This window comes from Falco biarmicus, chromosome 10, assembly GCF_023638135.1.
Source record: "Falco biarmicus isolate bFalBia1 chromosome 10, bFalBia1.pri, whole genome shotgun sequence".
Taxonomy (NCBI): domain Eukaryota; kingdom Metazoa; phylum Chordata; class Aves; order Falconiformes; family Falconidae; genus Falco; species Falco biarmicus.
The window spans coordinates 22,585,369-22,608,842 of NC_079297.1; the positions used below are offsets into that span (position 1 = coordinate 22,585,369).

A 23,474-nucleotide genomic window follows, 5' to 3' on the forward strand; every position below is an offset into this window, starting at 1 on the left:
GAATTTATTCAGATCATCTAACCAATAGACACAAAAGCTCAATTTTCTACATGATCTAGGAATCAAGGTCATATTTTCAAAGATGTTTTAGTGCTGTAAGGTTTATACAGTCCTCAAACAGGACTTTCAACAGTTGGGATCTCCGATTGTAAGTTGTGAGTTGTTTTGAACAGGCCTTGGGCTACCTGAGACAATGTGGGGTGCAGAGATATCTTTGAAATCTGACTCTCCAATCCCACCAGTTTTTTGTGTTTAAATAATATTTAAAAAAAAAAAAAAAACATGAAGGCCTGTAAATCAGCTCCATGCTTTTGAAAAAGCCCATCAATTGAAAGCAAGACTATGTAAGGGCTATAAACTACCTACTCTCCTTTAGCATAAAGGATTACGCTTTGCTGCTGAATATCCTAAGTGTAATCACTGCCAGTAATTTTTGGTAATGCTTGCTACCTACACCCACAGCCTTCTAGGTAATTTTTTGGGGTTTTTTTTTGTGTATACATTGTATTAGAAACAGTGTTTGAACTTCAGGCCACCAAAAGCAGAAATATTATGGTGTACCTGGTTCTTGTATTGATATCTCAGGAATGAAATGGTCCTACCATTGTGTGGTTGCCCATTTTTTCCTTTGTTTTACCAGTACCTGTTGCTTGCAGTGATTCATGGAAATAAAAGCCCAGGGAAAATACAGATCAATCAGTTTAACAGGTTGACCTGAGTCATTGTATCGTCTTATGATCGATCAGCAGTGAAAATGGAAGGTGGGAGGGAAAAAGCCTTTTGAAGGAAGCGTGGTCCTGGATCACTTAGGCATACTGTGAAATCACCACGTCAGACAATGGCTGGTTAAACTCTGAACATGCAAGAAATGTTAACATGGGTTATTGCCGGGACCTCCCATGTGCCCACCACTGGCACAAGGCCTTCCAGAGATAGCTCCCTCTGGAGCTAACACAGGCCACTGTGTAATTTACACAAATTCAGTGCCTCAACAAACCACGAGCCTGTCCAATTACAGAGACCTGCAGAATCCTCTTTGGCATTCTGGATGTGATACTTACACGGATTTAAGTATGGTTGGCTTTGCTGCTGCACATGCTGGGTGGAGCTGGGAAGAGCGACCATGTAATTAGAAGGCAAAACTCAGTAACGGCCTCTGCAATTCTTGCTGTTTCTGGCTCTTGTTGAATACCGGCTCTAATTGCATCTTCTGTGGGCATAAAAGCATTTATCTGAGATATATAATGCTGTGAGAAAATTAAAGGCTTACAAAATACAGCTTTTAAATTGAACCTTGTGATCTGGTGCATTGTGTGCAGCTACAAGCTGTTTAAAGGCATCTTTTGCTGTGCTGTGCCCATCATCTTTGTTCCACCCATCCTGCATCATGAAACTAAACATTTCAGGCTTTGTAAGGCCATCAGACACATTTTTAGGTCTTGCTGCTGACTAAAAATATACTTCTTGAAGCAGTAATGCCGCCCAGCACAAATAAAAGCCTAATTCTGCATGTCGACTTTAACAGGAGCCCAGCAACTCACTGTACTTCAGTTTCTGATGAAGAAATGCTGTCATGAAACTGCTGTTGCGTTACAGTTACCCAAGTAATGAAACTCGCTATCAGTTCGGTGCATAAAATAATTACTTAGGCAGTAAAAGCCAAACATAGAAAAAGATAATCTGAAAGAAGGCCTGAGATGACATGAATGAACAAAAAAATACGTGAAACCCACGTACTGAACAAGCAGTTGATTGGAAATTACCTCAGATTATGAAGGGAGCGATGAGAAGAGGGGGCTGCCTGAGGCTTGGAAATGGCGCCAGCCCTGGGAGAAGGGGCAGCTGCCGCAGCGGGAGTTTCCCGCCCTCGGCGGCACCAGCGGGTGCTGGTCCTGGGAGATGCGCTCTGCTTCGGAGAGCCTGTCTGAGGGATCAAGGCAGCATTTCTTATCTCTCTCAATCCAACAGTGGCAATGAAAGACCTGTGTTTCATCTGCTGCCTCTTCATGCCTCATTTCCCCTTCCTCAGGCTTTATTCTTACTTCTTTCTCCCTCTTAAGCTCTACTTTAAAAGAATCCAGAATCAATAGGTACAATGACGCTTTTGCTAGCTCTGAATCTGTAATCAAGACAGCAAACAGTAGTATCCTTTATTGCCTGACACCAGCTTAAATTTGTCCTGAACTTGGGAGAACTGTATGCTGTTCTTAACATCCCTGCAGGATCAAGAAGAGCAAATCAATCCTCAGTAAAAAAGAATCAGTGACTGTCCTGGGTTTGGCTGGGATAGAGTTAAATTTCTTCATAGTAGCTTGTATGGGTCTGTGTTCTGAGTTTGTGATGAAGGCAGTGCTGGTAGCCCAGGGGTGCTTTAGCTATTGCTGCGCAGCAGCTGCCCAACACCCAGGCCTTCCCTGCTCCCCAGGCTGCCCAGCCAGCGAGCACAGCAGGGCAGCGCAAGGGCCTGGGAGGGGACACAGCCGGGACAGCCAAGCCCCTGACTGACAGGACACCCCATGGCATATGACAGCATGCTCTGGAATAAAACTGCTGGGGGGTGAAGGTTTCTAGGGGCTGCTGTTGCTCCGGAACCGGCTGGGTATCAGTGGGTTGGTGGCGTGCCATTGTTTTCTTTGGCATTGCTTGTTTTTCTTGGGTTTTATTTTCCTCGCCATCATTTTCTTTTTAAAAATTATTAAACGGTCTTTATATCAATCCACATGTTTTTTCCTCAGTCTGACCCTTCTGGTTCTGCGCCATCCCACTGGGGGCATGCACGCTGGGGACTGTGTGGGACTTCTCTGCCAGCTACTGTTAAACCAGAACACTGACCCAAAAACAGAGCATTACTTTACCCCTGTTTCCTTCCCCTCTTCTCTCATGAAAGATCAAGTACTATAAAAGATGTAGACTGACCAAAAAAAAAAAAAAAAACCCCACAAAAAAAAAAAAAAAGCAAACCCTTTGCTCTACCTAAACGGAGAGATCAAACTGTTCAAAGGGGTTGCTTTTCCCAAACGCCCCTGAAGGACTGAGCGAGTGCGTAACGGCTCGTTCTGGCAGTGATCCCACTTCTCCTTCGGGCGTTTCTCTCTACGTAGCGGAAAGGCGAAGGGTTTAAGGCAGCCCCGAGCGAGGCGAGCCCGGCCGCCAGGGAACCAGGAGCCCCCGTCGGGCGCGGCCAGCGGGCGGGTCCCTCAGCGCCCCCGGCACCGGCCGCACCCGCGCAGGGCGGCCCCCGCCTGCCCCTCCCGCCTCCGGTCCCCGCTCCGCCTCGGCGGGCTGTGCGCATGCATGGGGCGGCCCCCCAGCCCCTGACTCAGCCCCGCTTCCCTCGTCTGCTGGCGGGAGGCAGCCCCCGCCGCGGGCCAGGAGCAGAGAAAAGGCGGCCACCATGAATCGTTTGGGGAAGAAGGCGAATGAGACGCTTATCGAGATGGCCCTGTCCGCGGACGGTAGGAGATGGCGGGGAGCGGGGGGCTCGCTGCTTTGTTCCGCCTCCCCGCCGAGAGGGGGGTGCTGCGGGGCTGGGCGCGGCCGCCGCTTCCTGCCCGTGGCGGCTCGGGGCCCGCGGGCGCGTGGCGGGTGGGAGGCAGCGGCCGCGCCGGCGGCGGGGCGACCTGGGGGCCGTCTGGGGGTGCCGTGCCGCCCCGGAGCTCAGCCGGCTGGGCGGTGGGGATGGTCCCGGCTGACTCCGGACGCCTCCTGACTGTCTGGAATCCTGCGGTTTGCACTGGAACACCTCTGCCTGTGGGTGGCTGGGTGAGGGCGTTACACCAGAGAAACCCTGAAGAAAATGGTTCTTCCATCAGCGCGCAGCTCGCAACAAAACCGAGGGATGGCCCTTGGTTTTTAATTTTAAACACCCCTCAGATATAGAGGTCGCTCAGCCTAACAGCAAACTTCCAGCCTTTCAGGGAGCACCGGCTGGGCCGGAGCTGGCGGCCGGGGCGGGGGGGGGGGCAGCCCCCCGGTCTCCCCCCCGCTGAGGCGCCGGTACCCGGCCAGCCGGGGCGCCGCCCGCTGCAGCGCGGCCCGGGCCTTGCTGCTGGCGCCTGCCTTTGTTTTAGCAATAACCAGGGTACAGTTTTCAGTTCGTGTCAGTATATAATGTAATTACTCGTAATAAATGTGGTAGTATTAGGATTTCGTAAAACAGCATGACGCAGACACTTGGGTGTATTTATCAGTGTCTCATCTGGCAACGTGAATCAACAGTCCGATGGGAGACAGTCCGGTGGTATTTTCAGAAAGATTCTGTAGCTACTTAAAAGAAACATTTCTTTTTGGGAATCACGCTTTGCCATCAGTCCTAGAAGTGAAGATCCTAAAGCAGGGAAGAACCACTAAGCGGGTGGGTTGGCTGCTTGGCTTCTGAGTTTTCTCTCACCGCTTGACTACACTGTCTTGTAGAAAAACATATAATGCCACCTTAAACATCTTGAGCACTAGTGTAGAATCATGACTTTCAAAATACTTGACAGTCTTGTTTCAGAGCTATGCCAGCAGGCAACGACTATGGAAATCTCCCAAAAGGAGGTGGTTACGTGACGGAAGCAGAGGTGTCCGACTGTGGCAAGGCGGGCGCCCACAGCCAGTGCCAGCCGTGCTTGCCCTCCGAGCCCGGGGGCGCTGGCACCCAGGCAGATGGATGTCGGATGGGTGTCCCAGCCTCTTGGCCAGCAGTGCTTTTCCAGAGTCTTGTGGGGAGGCCTGAGTCATTGCCCATCCCGCTGCCTGTGAGCAATGAAAAGTGCTTAGGGCTGAGCTGCTGTGGTTGTTCTCAAGTAGTTTGAGACTATTTATATTTACAAAATGGGTGATAACTGTTCAGGGAAAGATGCTTGTAAACATAATTTTGCAGTGTTCAGTTTTCCAATGACTGTCTTGGGTTTTTTTTTATAGTCGTAAACATTGGGGATAAGGAGATTCGAGGGGTTTCAACGAACAAGGATGATTTAGTAGGATTTACCATACTGGCACATAACTATACATATAAAATGTGGCACCAGTTCAATTTTTTTCATTAATCACTTTTCTAAAACAGAAACAAATTGAATATGGGATAAAGTGAGTAGGCTTTTTAAAATCTTATGTTCATTTGTTGTCCAAAAATCTCTCAAGGTTAAAAAAAATAATCTTCCTTAAATAATGATTTAGAAAAACTTCACAGTATGCTTACATTGCCGCTGGGACTTCTCATAGATCTAAACATCTGCTCTGCACTTTTAAGGAGAAGATAGCCTCTTAAGGAGGCTCCAAGCTATAGATGGCTGATGTGCTCAAGCAGGGTCTGTGTGAGTCAGGAGGAGCAAGGCAGAAGAAAAAACATCTGCTACTTACTTTCCTTAAATACGTCTTCATATTTGGATAGTATATGTGTATTTAATTCAGGTTTCCTACTGCTTTTCATGAAATTTGAATGCTGAGGGAACAGGTTCTGGGAATGAACAACGGTTTACCAGCAGCAGAAAGTTTAACTTGCAGACTCTGTTCAGAGACTGCACCAGAACGCCTACCTTGAAGGAAGCTTTCTGGGTTCCTGTTGAATTACACTCGCGTGAGGTAATAATGTCCATTTCAGTGTACGAGACTTTGCATTCTGTTGTAAGATGTGTGGCATTTACCTCCAATATTAAAACTGAAGAAAACTGAACTTGCAAAATTGGAATGTAAATATCAGAGGAAGAAGACCACGGTATGTTGTTAGAAATCTTTCTTCGTGTCTGTGCTCTCTTTCAGTCTTTTTTTCCAGCATGAAATGTAAATGCTACAGTAGCTGGGGTGTGGGGTATATCCCAAGACTGTGGATCTTCTGGAAACCTGTAATTGGTTCTGTGCTATGATTTGAAATATGCTGCCCTGATATGCATGGTTCCCTTCTAAAACTTCCAGGAGTCTGGTTTGACCTGGAAATGCTCTAAGACTGATGGGAATTCAAATGCTTATTTGGTCTGTTGTCATCTTCCTCGCGTTCCACCTGAGAAAGGCAGCAAAACATTGGGTATAGCTGATGGCATGACTTGCAAACTGCTCTTGTGCAGTGTGCTGGCTTCTCATAATGCCTCAGCATTCAGGGCCATATACTCCTGTCATTTAATAGAGTGATATTTCACTTACTTAATCAGAATTATTGTGATTGATACTAGTAACATAAAATACAGGCCTCTGTTCAAAACTACATCTGTGTCTAATTACTGGAGCAATGTATGTAGCAATTTCTGATCTATTTGTGGAAACACTGAATTGGGCTATCATGTTCCCACCCGGCTAAAACGGAGGGTTTGTTAACCCTAAAGCTGTTTGAAGGATTATTCCTAGGTAATGAAATAAAAGCTCCAAGAGATTTAGACATAGTTCAGAATATAAAAGGCAGGGAAGAAAATACTCCCTTAGACCAATCAGTGTGTAGCTCCTGAGTGGAATTTCTTTCCTGGCAGCAATGCGTCACTGCGGGGGTGCAGTGTAAATACAGGTTGGTTATTGGAAGGTAAACCTCCTTTTCACGGCAAACTCCAGTTCGTAGTAGGAAAGCTTGCTTTTGGGAACTGATCCCAACAGCTTGCACAGTATAGCCTTATAACTGTGGTGCCTTTAATAAGGAAAATGGAAGTGTCAAGCCCATCACATCACAGTTGTTAAATACGAATTTTCATCCAGAGATTGTGTTAGTTAAAAAAAAAATAAATAAAATTGCCTTGGACTGGTGACTGAGACTTAAAGGAGTTTTCTTTTACACGAGGACCTTGCATATGAGGTTTTAAGTTGGGCTCTCTGCAGCCCAGTGAGCAGCAACCAGAGCAGCTCCACAGGAGGGATTAAGTCTTTGGCATGCCACCTTTACCCAGTAGCAATTATGTGGGATGTTTAAGCCCGTCTTCGGAGAGCTGGGCAACACAGCTGAATTCCCTCAGGTGAAGAGCTGAGTGACTGTCCTGCCCATCGCAGGTGAATGCTTTTTTAGCCTCTATGTAATAAGGGATCTGTTTTCAGCTTCACCTTTTTTCTCAGAAAATGAAAGAAAATGCTCTGCAGCTGTTGATCCCTCTCACCGGTTCCGGGAGGAGGGGCTTGGTTCCAGCTGGGGACAGAGGTTCTGGACTGCAAATACCGAGTAAAAGCTGAGGAAGTTGCTGAAATCCTCTTGCAGTCTAGGGCAGAGTGATGTTCTTTCAGGGTTTTCCTCTCTGGCGCTTTGCACATAAGGTACGTTCTGGTGTGGTGTCCCATTTAGAGGTGTTTATTGGACTAATAGAAAGGCAGGTTTCCAGTGCATAGGGGCTTGATTTTAATTTTTTTTAAATAAAAAATTGACTTTGGATCTGAGTAAGATTAAATATTTTGAAAGTATAACTACAGCTGCTAAGTTCCCAGTCTTTGCTGCTGGTCAATGAAATTATGCCTTAAGTATGTTGTCACACCCTGGAAGGATTTTGTAAGTAATTCTTCTTAATTTAAAAACAAAATCAAAAGTTACTTTGCTTTTCAAGCTTTTATCTAACAGGTGCATTAGCATCATGTGTTAAGAATGGAAAGCTGTGTTGAAATGCTAGTTTTTGCACTCCAGTAAAGTCTATACAGAAATAACTGTATCATAAAATGGAAGGGCACTTTAACACCTGGGTACAAACGATTGATAATTAGTATGATGCAATGAGAAAGTAGGGTAAGATATAAGGGTGTTCCTGAAAAGGTGTGTTTAAAATTGTGCTGAGAACTATTGGCAAATGCTTTATAAAACAAACAAACTATGCCCCCCAACCCCCTTAAAAACACACACACACACACCCAACATAAAACCAAACAGCATTGTCTTCATATTAATTAGTTTACAGATACTAAATGAGTTGTATATATGTGGAGAAGTACAGTCACCTAATGTAAACATGTAATTCAGAAGATATAGGTGATGTAAAAAAAGTTGTGAGAGTTGCTGTGCCAGATACTAAGTGGCGAGGTAATAATGCAGGGTTGGTTTTTTTCCACTAGTTTTTTGGTTGTGGTGTTTTGTTTGTTTTTTTTGCTATGTGTGGGTTGAACTGAAGAGCAGTTGTAGCTGCCAGGTTGTGCTTCACTATCTAGTGGTAAATTCATCATATTTTGCGGTAGCTCTTTATGTGCACATGTGTGTAAATGCACAAAGGGGCAGGAAGATCCTTGTGTTGTACTGCTAGGGATAGTTCTTGCAATTATAAGTAAATATGGAAGGATTTTGAGGTGTCGGCTATGCAGAAAGCTGAGTAATACTCCAGGAATTAATAGATTAAGCCATTGTGTGGGGGAGAAGTTGATGCTAGGTTGGGACTGGGTTACTTAGGTTATACTGGAGAGAGGTGTGTTTTTCTTTGAAGGGCCTCCTGCAAGAACCTGCAGCTGTTAAACCTGTGTAAGTTCATTGCTTCAGTCTGAGGCATGCCAAGGAACGGTGTGCTAGCAGGCTAGTTGGCCACCACTGGTAAAAAAGTGCAGAATAAGGCACGATGCCTGAACCAATGCTGAAAGCTTCACAACTTGTGCAACTGTGCTGACATGCATTGTAAGGGCTAATTATCTCTCTTTACGTAATATACTACAATTCTTAACTTGCCTTAGCCTGGGTAGGCTGAGGGATGTAATGTGAAAATCTATGTGTACGTGTAGTTCTCCAGAACAGCTGTACTTGTATTGCAGTAATCCAGTAAAGGCTTCTGAGTCTATTTCTGTGTACTTAATACATGCATGTAGCTTTGGATCACTCTTTTCACGCCACAGCAAGGCAGAGCTAGCACGTTCTTACACACTGTAGGCTTACCATCAGTCTCTCTTTAGCTTCCATTTTCATCATTGCGTTCTGCTAATGTAGGGTTTCTGCTTTAGTTGTCACTGGTGCCTAAGAAAGGAGGAGACAAATTGTCCTAGATCCTGTTAGCACAGTTGTAATCTGGAATTTTCAGTAGATCCTATAAAGGATTATGGGATTTACTTGTTTTTTTGGCATTTGTATTGTAGTAGTCTGTTACAGATCTGACCACTAAGAATAAATTAATAGACCAACATTTGATGTTATTTGTGTTTAAAGACTTCATTCTAAGCTGTTGTTTCAAGTCAGACTTCTTTTCCCAGTGCACGTGGATCACTCGTTTACACATAACAATATAATATAATCACCTCATTATTACATCTTGTTGGTTTGTCTGGTCTTTTGGTACAGTTAGAGCCATTCCCCACTGGTCAGCAAGGGCCAGTAGAGGTAGGGAAGTTCCAACTGCTGTTTTTTAGAAAATCAGTATATCATTGGGTGAAGTACAGTCTTATAACTAGAAATCCCATGGGATCCCCTCATCTTCCTTAGCAGGCTCCCAAGGGTAAACGTGAAATTTGAGGCCTTTGGCAAGACAGCAGAACCCCAGCAAGCCATGTGGGTAGGGCTCGTGATGTGAATGGCTGCCCTTTAATTCTCTGCACCAGCCCTAAATTAGACTGGTTTGTTATTGAAAGGGGTTTTCTAAACTATCAGGTTGGAAATCAGCAAACTTGTGTTTGCAGAACTTATAGTGTGCTAGAAATATACCATGCTAATGAGTAATGACTAGCAGATGTGGTTTTGAGGCCATTGGCAAGTTGGATGTCTTTGTCTGCCTCAGTCCCGTTAGTTGACTTGTGCTTACATAAAAAGAAGCCAGGGTCTATTGCCCTGCTCATTTTCTTGATTGATAGGAACTGTTTCTCTCTGAGGTCAGTATATGACTTCCAGATTTGTTCCATTGTCTTTAATTTGGGCAGAAAAAAAAAAGTTTTTGGAATTTGTCTGTAAAAAATGTTCCTATGTTGGTGTATTTTTATGTTGTTTAAGATGAGAAAATTAAATGGTTGGTGAAGACACGAGCAGAATCCCCAATGACACATTTCATGGGAGGCGTAGCCAAAATAGTATTGAACTAGGTAGAGCATGAGGACCAGGAGGAACAAGAAATTGCAGATGAAATTGGCCATCGGAAATGAAATGTCTGGGTAGAATGAAACGGAGGAATACTGCTAGAGGACAGTAAACGCAACGTGTAGTGTTTTATATATTGCTTTTTACTTTCTTAATAAAAGTAAAAGTTATATGGGGTTTTAGTTTATGCTAAACCTCATCCCTATTTCTCAGTTGTTAGTTCCCTCTTCATGCATCACTTCTGTCTTTCGGTATCTATGGAACATCTCTCATACAAGGATGGGAATATAACGTCTGTCCATAGAACACATAGTACTTAGGGCTCTCTGCAACTTTTAAAAACTTGGGTGTTGCTAATGCCAAAAGAAATCGGAGTTTGTGTTGCTTCAGGATGACATCAGTGACTTCAGTGCAAGTTGGAGAAATGCATTAATGAATGATGCTATGAAATTTTAAGTGTGTCTCTGGGAACACTAGGAAAACAAGTCTATACCTAACACTTAATGAAGTGCTTGTAATACCCGTGGGCTGTGATGAAAAGCAATACTGTGGTTCAGTTTTCCTTATCTTTTCTTGACGGAGATGTGAGAGCACCCGCCACATGTATGTGCATTGCCTGAGCTGTTTGCATCATCGGTCAGATAGTGCTATGAAACCTGGCCCTGCACGTATAAATGGTCTTAAGTGCAAACAAACACAGCCATAGTGCTTCATGAGTTGCTGGGACTTCCACAGTCTGGCATGTTACCACCCTGCTCTTCAGAGGTTTATTTGCCATCCTGTTCCCCCTTACTTAAATGCATGTAAATGCTACACGATTTTAAAAATACCTGTCTTTCCCAGCTATCACTGGGCTGGGTTTCTTTTTTCAGTTGTGTTTGAACCTGTTAATCAGTTTCTGTGAAGTGGTCTGTAAAATGATGGTACCTGAAAGGTGTAAGTGTCAGCTTCAGTGCTCATAGCATGCTTTAAGTATTGTCTGTGCTGGTACATGCAATATGGTAGTGGTTATTGCCTTACCCACGTTAAAATGTCATTCAGGTTCTGTGTTACAACACTATGCTTGTGCTTTTTTGCTAAAACCAGATTTACACAGTTCTTTGCTGCCCCTCCCCCCCCTTTTTTTAGCCCAGTGCTTTTAATTGAAAGGGGAGGTTTATGGTTCTTCAGAAGCAAGGCAGCTGAGGGTAGACCTCAAGCTGTGATTTTAAATATCCATTTACTATAATAGAGAACAGAACTGAGGACTTAATGTGTTTTCCAAATGCTAAATGAGATTTTCTTCTTGTTAGGAGCAGATTTCTCATCTGTATATATTTATGTCTATATAACAGGGTTATTTCTTTTACTTCCTACCTGTTAATAAATATTTGTTCTGCGGAATCGCTTTTTAAAAAATTAAACATATGCTGAGAATTAATATGTCCATGAAACAGCCTATACTTGAATTAATATTTTTTATTAAAGGAATAATAACATTCTTTTAACATGTTCCCAATAAATTTTATTGGATTTACTGAAACTTTTAATGTTTTCATTGTTAAGAAATAGTTCTAAATTTTTAGGAGCATGTCTGAGTGTGCATAAACCACCACTTCAAGGATAATCTTGAGACTGAATCTTTGGCTCAGCAGCACAGTTACTACTCTTCAGACGATGCCAGGTGAAGTAATAATACTTATTTTACTTGCTCAGGAGCCAGCATACTAGGTGGGTCCTCAGTTCCCCATGGTAACTCAGTCACCCAGCTCTGGGAGGTTACGGTCGACATACACATAAATTGGTTAATATGTCATTTTAAAGGTATGTTTTTATTAGGTATGGAACTGGTGAATACAGTCATTATGGCGTTTACTTGGAACGAGTGACCTTATTCTGGAGAGGCCTTTGTTCAGTCTGCGTTTTTGTTAGTGACTCAGGGCAAAATCAGACTCCTTATCAAGGTGGAAATGGGTCAGAGTCGATCCCACAACAGTAATCCCATGGTGATCTTCTAGGAGCAAAGAATACAGTCCTGTAAATAGCACATTGATTTAGTGATAAATAATCATGTTTTAAATGGATTTTTTTTGTCAGACAGGAGAGGTTATTGAATAATGGCAGAGCTTAATTATGATGGTAACATCAAGACATGTAGGAATAAAATTTTCTTTCGTTACTTGGTAAGAATGAATATTAGGAATTTTCTTTATAGTACAAAGTAGCTGCCTCATAACAACTGCAATGTAAGTTTCAGGGGTTTTGGTTTGGGTGGCTTTTGTTTGTTGTGTTTTTTTGTTTTGTGTTTGGTTTTTGGTTTGTTTTTTTTTTTTCATTTTACCTGGACCATCAGCTTTTTCCTCTGGGGATATGTATGTGTATAAACTGATACATCAAAGGTGTCAGACATATGCAGAACAGTATGACAGTTCTGGAAGCTCTTTCTACCTGCTTGGTTTTGTTGGCTGAAAAGGATGCTGTTACTGTGTCTAAGAAAATGGTGGAAATAAATGGAAGCAGTAGTTTGGAAACAATGCTGAGAAATAATAGCAGGACCCATAGTAATACTGTCTTATTGCAGCTAAACAATAAACAGTTTATCAACAGCTGCCTGAGAGTCCTGGTTCTGACTTGGCCTTTGGAATAGCTCTGTCAGAGGTCTTTAAAGTGTGCAAGTGCAGGTGATTTTCTAGTTTTAGTAGCAAAATGAACATTTTGATCCCTAAAAATGTCTATTTAGTTGCCACTTGGCTTTAGAAGCCTCTAATATATTAACATTTTTACTGGTAGTAATGCAGCTAGCAAAGAGCTCTGCTTGGTGCAGCTGAATCAGGGTGACAGCAGTTGAAAGAAAGGAAAACTGAGCTGCTTTCTGTTGCTGTTTCCTGATGTGGAGTGGCTCTGCACAGTGCCAGACTGCAGCACGCCAGCTGCTCCATGCCTAGCTGTACCTTGAGTGTGGTGTCATCGGCCAAGCTTTCTTCTTCCCATCTGCCAGCAGATCCCAGCTTACTGAGGATGCTGAAGTGACAGAGTTCATTATCTTCCAGGGAAATTGCAGGTTAGGTATGGTTTAAGATGCTCGATTATCCCTGGCTGTGCTTGTGCTAGTAATGAAAAAGACCAAAGATTTTTTTCATTGTCCTTGGAGGACAAGTAGCATGGTCCAGCCATGTCCATATGGCTAAACTCCCTTCTTTCCCAAGCAGGGCAGACTTCTCCATACTGTTTTGAAGACCAGCACCTGGCCTGTGGTGTCTGCCAGAGTGTGTTTCTGCTCTGTCCGGGAGAGTGCTAGAAGCCAAAAACCATTCCACAACGTGCACTACTAATGAAGTCAAGTGAGCAGTCCTGTGGCTGGGCTTGTATTTGCACCTTGTATTTGCCTAGCTGAGGCACAGCTGTCATGAGCAGGACATGGCCTGTGTCAGGCTGTGTGTCTCTCAGAGAATGTGCGGCTTGTGTTTGGTGCAGGGGGATGTGTCACTAGTCCTGTGGTGTCATCGAGCTGTGCTGCTTACCTTGCCCAGCTATTGGAAAATGGGCTACGGAGGACCTTGATTTACAAAGGCGTCATTACTTTTTTTGTGACAGGACTGAATACATTGACTTGTGTTTTATGAGATCATTGACAATTAAATTAAAACAGCAGCTGTCAAAATAAACAAGGTATTTTGCACTGCTGCTTTACTTGCAGGCAATGTCTGTTTTTAGTTTTATGAAGTCTGTATTACCATGGTAGGCATCGAAGAGAATTGGTCACTAGGTCATGCATATGGTCTCCAACCCATCTATCCGAGTTTAAATATGTGATGGCCAGTCATATGTGAACAGCTTGCATGGCGGTTCTGTAAACGGCAGATATGGTAGCATCTTTGAAAAATACTGAACATGTTGGTGTCTAGACCACTAAGGGTTGGGATTTTTCATTATGGAATGAATAAGAAACTTTTGAAAGACGTTTTTTTGATTCCTGAAATATTCATCGTATTGAAGTGCTTCTTTAACCAATGGGTCCAGATGTGGAGTTAAATTCCTTTCATCTTTTAGTTAAATCATTAGTTTTGCCGTGTAGAAAAAGAAAGTGATTCAGGCACTGTGGACAGCGTTAAAACTATTGTAGAGTGACTAATCATTTCATTACACAAAAAGCCATTTTTCATGCTGGTTGCAGAAATCATAAGATTGCACTAATAGAATGACCTTTTTTGTGGGATAAACTACTTGTATTTTAAGAGGCAAAATCAGTCATAATTACATTTTGCAGTCTTCAGTTTTGAGTGTTGATTTTTATGAACTGTTAGGATTACTATCAATTTGATCATCCTGGTCTGTAATTGAAATAGTCTGTAATTCTTAGGGGTGGCATACCAAAAGTTTGTAAATAGATTGCCCTGTGGCAGGGTGTAGTTTGGGACAGCAGATGTTAATACCACAAAATTATAGGCGGTGTTAAGCTCGCTTCTTTCCAATAATATACAAACCCCAAGACACACATTTTTAAGGAGTTACAAATAGCTGTGTACAGAACTGTAAGGCTGTTGGAGATTATATTTACGTTAGGAAAGAGGAATTTCTTTCAGCTAGGGTATGTGCCTGCCCATGAAAGGCCAATGATTTGAATAACCATTAAAATCGTATGTCTGAAACAATGAGTTTTGATGGTCACAGTGTTGTTCTGGAGTTAATTTTGAATAAAACATTTGCAAGGGCTGACAGCAGTTTGTGCAAATGAATTTTGTATTGTAGGGCCACTTATATTTATTAGATGTTCTCATTCATTCTTCTTGGTGTGCAGATGTTTCTACATCTGTACATACAGTAGAGCATCTAGTATTGAAGAACAAAACCATTGCCTTAAATACGTTGGTTTTATCAGAATGTTGTTTTACCTCCATCTTTAGGTAAGTTGTAATTTCTTGAAGAATTTTAAAGGTGTTCTCTTGGCTAGCAGAAACTACGGGTCTCTCTGCCGCTGATATGGCAAAGTAGATCTTTGTGGTGTCAAATAAGGTGCCCAGACAAAAAGGTGAATGTTGGTGTTTTGAGAGGAACCTGCTCTGTGCTTTCTGTCTAGGTCACAGTCTCTGGTTTCCAGGGCTTACTCTTTTGCTGCGTACAGTGGCTGTATTGTAAAGAATAGAGGGGAATTATTAAATAAGTTCATGTTAGAAGTGGATATTACTTCTGTTTTTTACTGAAGTGTTTTTTTCCTTTTAAAGATGACATTGTGATTCTCACCAAGTTCAAGCCATCGCAGTCAGAAGGTATCGTACTTGCCAGTGTTATGCCTTCCTCCCTTTTGTGTGCATCCTGTGTCCTTTTTTTCTCTGCTGAGAGCCTCTTGGAAATTAGACTTAGGTTCATATGAGTCATTGGTATCACATATGAGCCAGGCTTTTTGCAATGTGATGTGCAAGTCAGTTCTTAGCTATCCGCGGGCAGCTCTCTTCATTAAGAATTAATTGGGCATCTCCTTTCCTGGTGTTTGTTGCAGTTGTGGGTTGTGGCTCCTTCACGCCTTCCTGCAGGACTTGGATGTGCATTTCTTGCGCTGTTCCTGCTCAGGAACCTGTTTGTGTGTTTTCAGGGAGTGAATGTATTAAGTATGTGGTACTTCTTGGTTAATATGTTTTTCATTCTCTTTGTCATCTTCTGTGCTTCTCTAGGGTTCTTCAGTTTTATTCCCCTGGATCCTCAGAGATACCGAAAGAATTTCCTTCCCCTAGTTCCATAAGTAATCAGCTATGGTACTAGAAGAAAATTTTAAATGCAGAACTCTGAATTGTGCTTGTCCCTGAGGTTAAGCTTTTGCAAGTACAGAGAGGACAATCCAGAAAAGTCAAACACCAAGGCGGCTGTTAGGCCACAGAATTGGTTCAAGTCCTCTCAGCAGCATAGGCAAATTGAAAGTTACTGCTCCAGGCAAAAGGTGCCAGGCTACTTGTGCCACGGAAGGCTGTGTGACAGAACATTTGGGCTTTATGCTCCTGGGCCCTGGGCTTGCTACCTTTGGCCAAAGCTGCAACAGCCACCTGCTCCCCAGGGCTGCAGGCAGAGCAGGCAGCAGAGCGGGATGGTGATGCTGCCTTTCTTTCATCAGGCAGCGGTCTGCTGTCCTGGGCAGCTACTGAGTTTGCGTAAGCTTAGAGCCAGCCCTGTATGGAGACAGAGCCTCTCTGTCCTTGCAGAAACAGTTTCTCATGTAATTTCATCTGAATATTTAGATAGCTGTTGTTTTTGGAGTCAAGACTTAAGTGTTCTTACTAGGATACTCTGCTATTGTGTGTCGTTTGTTTCTTGTGCATCTCAAACACTTTTGCTGCGTTGGCATGTGAACTGAATTCAGTTCTGTGCTGAAGCTGTTCCTGTAAAGCTTTCCTGTGTTTAGTGTTCTCCCTTACGGTGTAGTACCTGCAGCATTTATGATGCATTTGGGTAGGAAGAATTATCCCAAGTTAGTTACTTACATGCCAGCTTTTTAGAGGTAATTTAATGTTGGTCTCTACACTTGTATCAAAATATGGAAGCACCTTTCTACGAGTGCATAAAGTAGAATTTCAGTGTTCAATTTCTATCTACTAATATAGATTTTGCAGGCATAGTTTGTTTTAGCAGGATGGCACGTAACATTTGAAAATGTCTTAGCATTTAGAAACTTCATTTTATGTTTTATACCATTATATAACATTGCCCAGTTTATCATAATATCATATGTACACTTATAAATTACAGATACCATTTTCTATAAGTGAACTTAGACAAAGAAATTATAGGAAATGAAATGTTCTCAAGCTCTAGTTAAGTAGCTTATTACAGATGTTTCAAGAACCAGTTTATATCCTGCCTGGATGCAATTTTGACATGAAATATTTACAGGTTACCAAAAAAAGGAAAAAAAGAGTAGGTTTGTTTCATTGGTAGGAATAATCATATTGCAGTTGTCTTAACAGCAGTCCAGTCTAAAATGTGCTAGTCCGTCTGCCCAGTCTAAGCTGGACACAGCAGCACTTCCTTGATGGAGAAGGGAGTATGATGAATAGTTTTGTTGGAAGAAAATGGCACCATTGTTAGATGCGTGCTCTAGACTGTGATGAGCTGTTTTTAAAACCACTTTTTTTCCATTGGTGGTAGAGTTACGGAGATGCCCGATTTAAACCAGTCTGTCTGATCAGCAGAGGGTTGGTTGTTTACAAAAAGTTCTTGGAGCAGGAGCCTAGCTTATGGGCTCTGAATTGCTCTCTTGAGGAAACTGGTGACAGAGTAAGTTCAGAGCCACAAACCCCGCCAATGTCTCAGTATGATTGAGGGATCTGAAGATACTCTCTGTGATATTTCCCTGTAATGTTAACATTTAAGTAAGTGCCCTTGGTGAACTGACTATATTTGTGGGAAAGTCATGCTGGAGTAGAATGCTGTTGTTAAAATGGAGGTGGGATGGTTTTGTGGGATTTCTTTTTTTTTAAAAAAAAGATCAAGAAGCTTGGTAATTTTAAGATACTGCTATTTTGGATCCTGTTGTCATATCTCTGGTATGTGAGCATCTGTAATCTTGAGGTTATGCATCATTAATCCCTTAGCAACACAGAAACTAATTCAATTTCTTCAATTTCTAGCAAGCAACCTCAGAGATAATTAAACTTTTACAGCTGAGGCAGCAAAGCTCTAGGTGTGAGACCCTCGCAGACAGTAACCTAGCAGACACTTGAGACAAGAAAGATATGTGATGCTGACAAATTTTTGTTTGTCTCTGTTAAGAATGTGTTTCTGTGACTGCAAGGTTACAACTAGGTAGTACAGACTGAGTATGTTATCTCACAGCCCTTTTTTTCCCTTCAAAGTGCCATTTTTGAAGATTTTCTGTAGCTGAGCATTATTTGCCAGCTTTTGCTTTTGCTTGTTGATGGTTCCGTGCCTTCAAGGTTCACATTGTTTTCAGATACAATAATATTTTAAAATACGGAATGTATTTATGTGAATCTGTGTTTCTTTCTATGTCCCTTAGGGGAAGAATGCAATGGACCTCTATGTGAAACTATTTCAACTTCAGGATCAGAAGTCCCAAGCAGCTCTGAGGTAAGGTACAGTACCGATGGCGTTAACATATTAGTGGAAGGAGGAAAGAGGAACGGTGGTTTGGAAAGAGAGAATTAGTTTAAAAAACAGTATTTTGGTTTTTGAGATTGCCTTATACCTCCTTTTTTATCCATGTAAACATTTTCTTCCCCTAGTGTTTTGAAGGAGCAAAACCATGAATATAACAGCAATACTCTCTGAGTCTTACAAGAAACTTACCAGTGTTAGTAGTACACCGCAGTAGTAGTAGAAAACAGTATGGGTTTAACAGTGTTTCCAGTATCAGTCTTGAAATGAGAATCATACGATCATTTATTGTTTTGGCAATTGGAGAAACATAATGCTTCTGCATGGACCCAACAATTCATTTTATGCTGTGTATTATATTGCTGGCTTCATAGGGAAATCAAGGCACTCATGCTTTCCTCTGCTCTAGTAACTTTTTGACAGTGCAGCAAGATTTATGACAAAACAGGTGAAGATTTGTGTTATAAGAATACCTCTTCCTTGCAACATGAGCAATACAAAGAGCATCATCAGCTATTTGTTTTTTCACAGTACCTCATTGCTTACTATATACAGCACACGATATCTTAAATAAATAGTGGTGGGTGTGGTTATTACTCCGTTAAGAACCAGATTTAAAGAGCACTGAAAATATGCATTCTTGAAATTTGTATTTTATTTTTTTATTATCTGATTTCTTTATTACGGTATGCTTAGGGGAAGACAGAAAGAGTTTTAGATAGGAAAAGAAAGAGTTGCTCTGAAGTAGTCTCATACAGGCCACAAGCACTCATCAGAAAGATGTCTATTGAATTGAGTATTGAAAAACTGTAGCTGTTCTACTGAGCTTCTTAAGAGTAAAGCTTGTCCTCACCTACCTCTGAAGAGGCAATTTTGGAGATGGTCATGTGAAGCACTCAGAAGTGCTTCCTAGATTACACACATCTTTACTCTGTCAGCACATGTAACCATATCGTGTAACGTCTTCATAAATCTTCCAGTTCCACCTTAAAAATTGTTAGTATGCTTAACCAGCTACTTTCTGAGTCTGTTGTGGCAGTAGTAGTAATCTTTTTCTCCAGGAAAATTTTCAATGAACAGCCATATCAAATACTTCTGTGAACCCTGAATAGATGTGATCACCAATTACAGCATATGAATCATCATACCATAAGTACCAGAGTTTGGAGCTTATTCTGAGTTCCTTTAGGGCATGTCCAAGTGGATGTAGATGACCTATTTCACCAAAGCTTGATAGACTTCATTTCATGACTTAGAACTTAGGAAAAGGCAGGAAACGTGGGAGAAAGGGTGCAATGCACGTGTCGTATATGTAGATTTGAACTTTTGCTTGAAGGGTGAAGGGTTCATGGTGGGGTGGGAAAGGCAGCTTTGATCTTCAGCACTTCATTGTCTGAGAGGGGGTAGTCTCCTTAAGAAAAATATATTTGGTTACCCACAAAAATCTCTCACTGGTAACTTAATGCTGCCTTTTCTCATTTTCTACTTACACATGTTCCTTACATAATTTTTGTTCTTAAATATCACACAGTATTGTCATATTGGCAGTATTAGTCTGTAGTTGACTTGACGCTTTGATTTTCTTATTTTTTTTCCCCTCTCTTTCTTAGAAGAGGTGGCTTATTTGGCTTTAGTTTGTTTCTCCAGATCAATGGTTATCTGATGTTTGCTTACGTTTAAGTTGGTATTTTCCTGTGCTTTGCATTATCTTACCCTAGGTCCCCTAATACAGTCTCATTTATCTGATTTTTGCTTTCTATGCATTAGGCAGACACAAAGTTACAGAATTACTCTTAATCTTTTTGCCCAGTTTCACATTCTTGTCAGCTGTGACGGGCTTACTTCTTGATGATTAATGTCCTAGATATTCAGGTTAAGTTTATCCTTCAAGTTTTTCCATTAATTCATTCCAACAGTAAGATAGCCCTGGGGGTGTGTGTTTTTTTTTCTTCTTAAAGTGCTAATCCTTTATCTTCGTGTGTTGTCACGACTTCAGTTTTGTATGAACTGGAAGAATTCCTTTTCCCTCAGTTCTTTGCTAGGCTGCCTTTTGTCATCCTTTGGGAACACATCAAGGAATTGACAAGGGTCATCTGTCCTAGCTTGAAAAACAAGCCATGGTTTCTCCTACTTTCACCAAGACCCTTCTGAGCTCAGGTCAACGTGCTTTGTTCTTGTTTTGTCACATAGCACATTTCCCTCATTTTATGATTTCATTCCTGTGATAGGTTGGTAATTTTCTTGTTACTTAGCAATGTACTTAACTTTGTTTCTGTAGCTGGAAAATAATGAGCACTTGGAATTCTTAAAACTATTTAAGACAAGTAATTTTAAAGCAAAGTTGGAATTCATTTGTACAAGGACCATTGGGAAAGAGTTAAATGAATGTACACTCAGGTCACAACTTCATTATGCTTAGGCTGGCTTTTTTGTGTTTTTTTTCTTTACAGAAAAGCAGCATAACATGCAATAGCAATATGCTTCTTTTCAGCAGTAGCGAGAAAAAGTGAAGGCCGTATCACTGATGTAGCAACAGAGGAAGGAACAATCGAAATCTAGACGTAAATACAGAAAGTGGAAAACATTACCTATCCAAATTTCAGTGGGTTTTTAGTTTTTTTTCTTTTGTGGTATGTAAAGGAGTCTGTGACTTGGACATAAGGAATGATGCAAATAAAACAAACAAAAAAAAAAGGTGAAAACCAATCTGTAGTGAAGCCTGCCAACATGTATGCAAAAGTCAGGTGAAGTTCAGGACTCGTGAAGCGATTGAGTCTGCCATCAATGGTGCATTTGCTCCTCCTCCATGATTTTGCATTTGTGCTCTAATCCACTGTTTCTTGACTGTTTTACCCTGTGCTTTTTTCTTTATTTTATGTACTGCTTGTTGAGTCCCCTTAGTTTTCCTCTTCTTTTAATTTCCCACAAGGACAAAGATCACTTGGAGTTTGACAGCTTTTCTTATTACAAGCCTTACAGCATGAATCGTTTCTAGATGCTTTGTCATGCAGGGAGACAAGGAGATACTTTCAGCTAACAGCATTACTGGAGAGGGGAAAAAAAGGCTATGAGAAGGATGCTTCTAAATAGGTGCTGCTTCATAGCAGCTTCAAATTAAATCAGTAATTCACAGACGGTCACTTTGTTAGGGATTGGCAACTGTCCTAATTGAGCCTCCATGTAGAATCTACCTGAATCAATCTTAGTGGAGTTCCTGTTTGAAGAAATACATAAATGCCTCTGAAAGTCTTTTCAAGCAAATTGGAAAATAAATTAAATAAAACCTGAGAATCTGTTTTTCCTCTGTGCTTTATATTTATGCGGAGAGTGCTAGAAGAATATGTAATGGCACAATTCTGTTCTGATAGCATGGTGCATCTCTATTCAGTCAGTTGTTCCAGTTCTAAAGCAAATGAGGATGAGGCCCACTGACAAGAGTTCACATTCTTAAGAGGAAAGGAGATCAGTTAAATTATTCAAGATCTGAAGAAAAGTTTAAAATATAGAATCCATATTAAATTTCCTGGTAGTAACATTGTAGACTGTTGAAGTGGGATAACTGTAAAAGTAGTACGTGTTTTGTGGAAGAATGTCACTAGTTGGTAGTTTACACCTCTTAGATATACAGAGGACTATTTGTCTGTCTGCTATTTCAGTTAAGAATTACCAAGTAACTTAAAATGTTTGCTTTGTACATATGTATACCCTTAGTTTCTCACCCTCATAAAAGGCAGATGGCTGCACTATTGTGAGTAAAGCTGCAGGGTTGTGCCCTATTCTAGCTGTCAGACGGTAGGAATTAATTTTGCAGTTAAATACTAAATTTTCACCTTTCTTGCGAATTTCACACCAGTGAAATATGCTCACTGAAAATTCCTCTTTATCAGCATTTTCTATGTTGTAACTTGACAGTGAGAAAACCTGAGAACAAGCTGTCTGTATTTAAGCCAGGTTAGCAGAAGTAAATTGACAGAGCTTGATAAAATGTATTAAAAGAAATGCATTTTACCACAATCGGGGATATTTACACTTAGGGGTTTGTTGTTTGGTTTTTTTGGAGAGCAGCAGGTGCTGCAGGTGTTAGAAATTAATTGGTTTGTTGTTTTTTTTCTGAAGAAACACCATCATAGTGTAAGTTTCCTTTCCTTGCTTGTTCATTTCTCAGTTCTGTGGGTTTTCAGGGAGAGAGAAATGTAACACTGTTATTAGTATTGTGAAGACAGACCAAATCAGTTCCAAAATCTAGATGGAAATACAAAAAGACTTCAAAGAAGTGTAACTACAAAACAATCTGAGGGATCTCTTGGGGAGAGAGTGCATCAAAGAGTTACCAGAGGGGATTCCAAAGTATGAATGACGCATACAACACTGCTTCCACTGCTGCCAGCCTTCGTTGGTTTTGGCTTTGAACTCATCACAGTTGGACTGTTCGAGTGTTCGTGAAAACACTGGTTAGCTCTTGATAATGTATGACCACCCCAAACAAGATTGGAGCCCCTTTATGGCAAAATCTATGCACAGCACGTAATGAAAAAGTGGTGTCTCTCTACCAGAGCTGTTAAACCTCACATGTGCAGGAGAAGGTTTGATGGCCAAAATTACAATAGTTACCCTTACTTACCCCTGTGACTTGAGCTAATTTCAGGCAGTTGTACTGAGAGCAGAAGTTCCCTAGAGTAACAGGAAAGCATTTCACAAAATGCATGGGAATGTACCAAGGACTCTGCTAGATGTGCCTTCATCTCACAGTTTAATGTTTCACTAAAATTACTTGTATTTTATCTCCGAGTGAAACAGTGCAGGCAGCATATGAGGACCAGTGGGAGGTTAAACCCCATATTTACATTTAATTGTGGAGGAGGTAGGAGTAGTACAGGGTAGAGAGGTGGAAGAAAAGCAGGTGTAAGGGCACCAGCTTGGATGAGGGGGCAGGTGTGCAGTGGAGAGGTCAGGAGCTGTACGGTGGCAATGAAAAGCAAGGCTGCACTTCTCATTGATGTAAGATTTGTACAGTACAAGGCAGATGTTTTCAGTGTATAATTGGAGAAAAACTTTCTGCTTAAGTGTCTCAGCCCTTAGTTCTTTAAAACAGTACAGTTTTTTCCAGTAGCATTCAGTGACATGAGGATTAGGCTTCTAAACCCAGTTCAGACTATCTCAGGGTTAAGAGCAGAGTGCAGCTATTTATATTTACATCATTTCTCATGTGGGTTCCTTGCAAAAAAACAGATCATTCTTTATGTGCTTATTTGACTGAGTTCTGAAAAGGACATTTTAATCTTACTTTGGTAAGCAAACACTCAGAGAGGCAGCATTAAGAAAGAACATCAAGATGCGTGTATGTATTACTTGCAACGTAAACAGGAACTAAAATAGCATGTTTCTTTGACGAAATTGTAGGAATGGACCTCAGTGGGTTGTCTCAAATAAAATTGTAGTAAAAGTGAAAAATATTCAGTTGTAATTTTAAAAAAAT

The 23,474-nt window shown here is 41.5% G+C and overlaps 1 protein-coding gene across 4 annotated transcripts in view; it reads left to right on the top strand.

Annotated features, from left to right (window-relative positions):
• The first annotated feature begins 3,210 nt into the window (after window positions 1-3,210).
• Window positions 3,211-23,474, top strand: part of ANO5 (anoctamin 5) — a 61,854-nt gene continuing 41,590 nt past the window's right edge. Inside the window, exons 1-3 of one of the 4 annotated variants that reach the window (XM_056353389.1) lie at window positions 3,211-3,455; window positions 15,118-15,162; window positions 17,901-17,971. In XM_056353389.1, the coding sequence (XP_056209364.1) occupies window positions 3,395-3,455; window positions 15,118-15,162; window positions 17,901-17,971 (177 nt within the window). In that variant the 5' untranslated portion in view covers window positions 3,211-3,394. The remainder of the gene's footprint in view (window positions 3,456-15,117; window positions 15,163-17,900; window positions 17,972-23,474) is intronic. The other 3 variants (XM_056353391.1, XM_056353390.1, XM_056353392.1) reach the window with 3 other exon arrangements.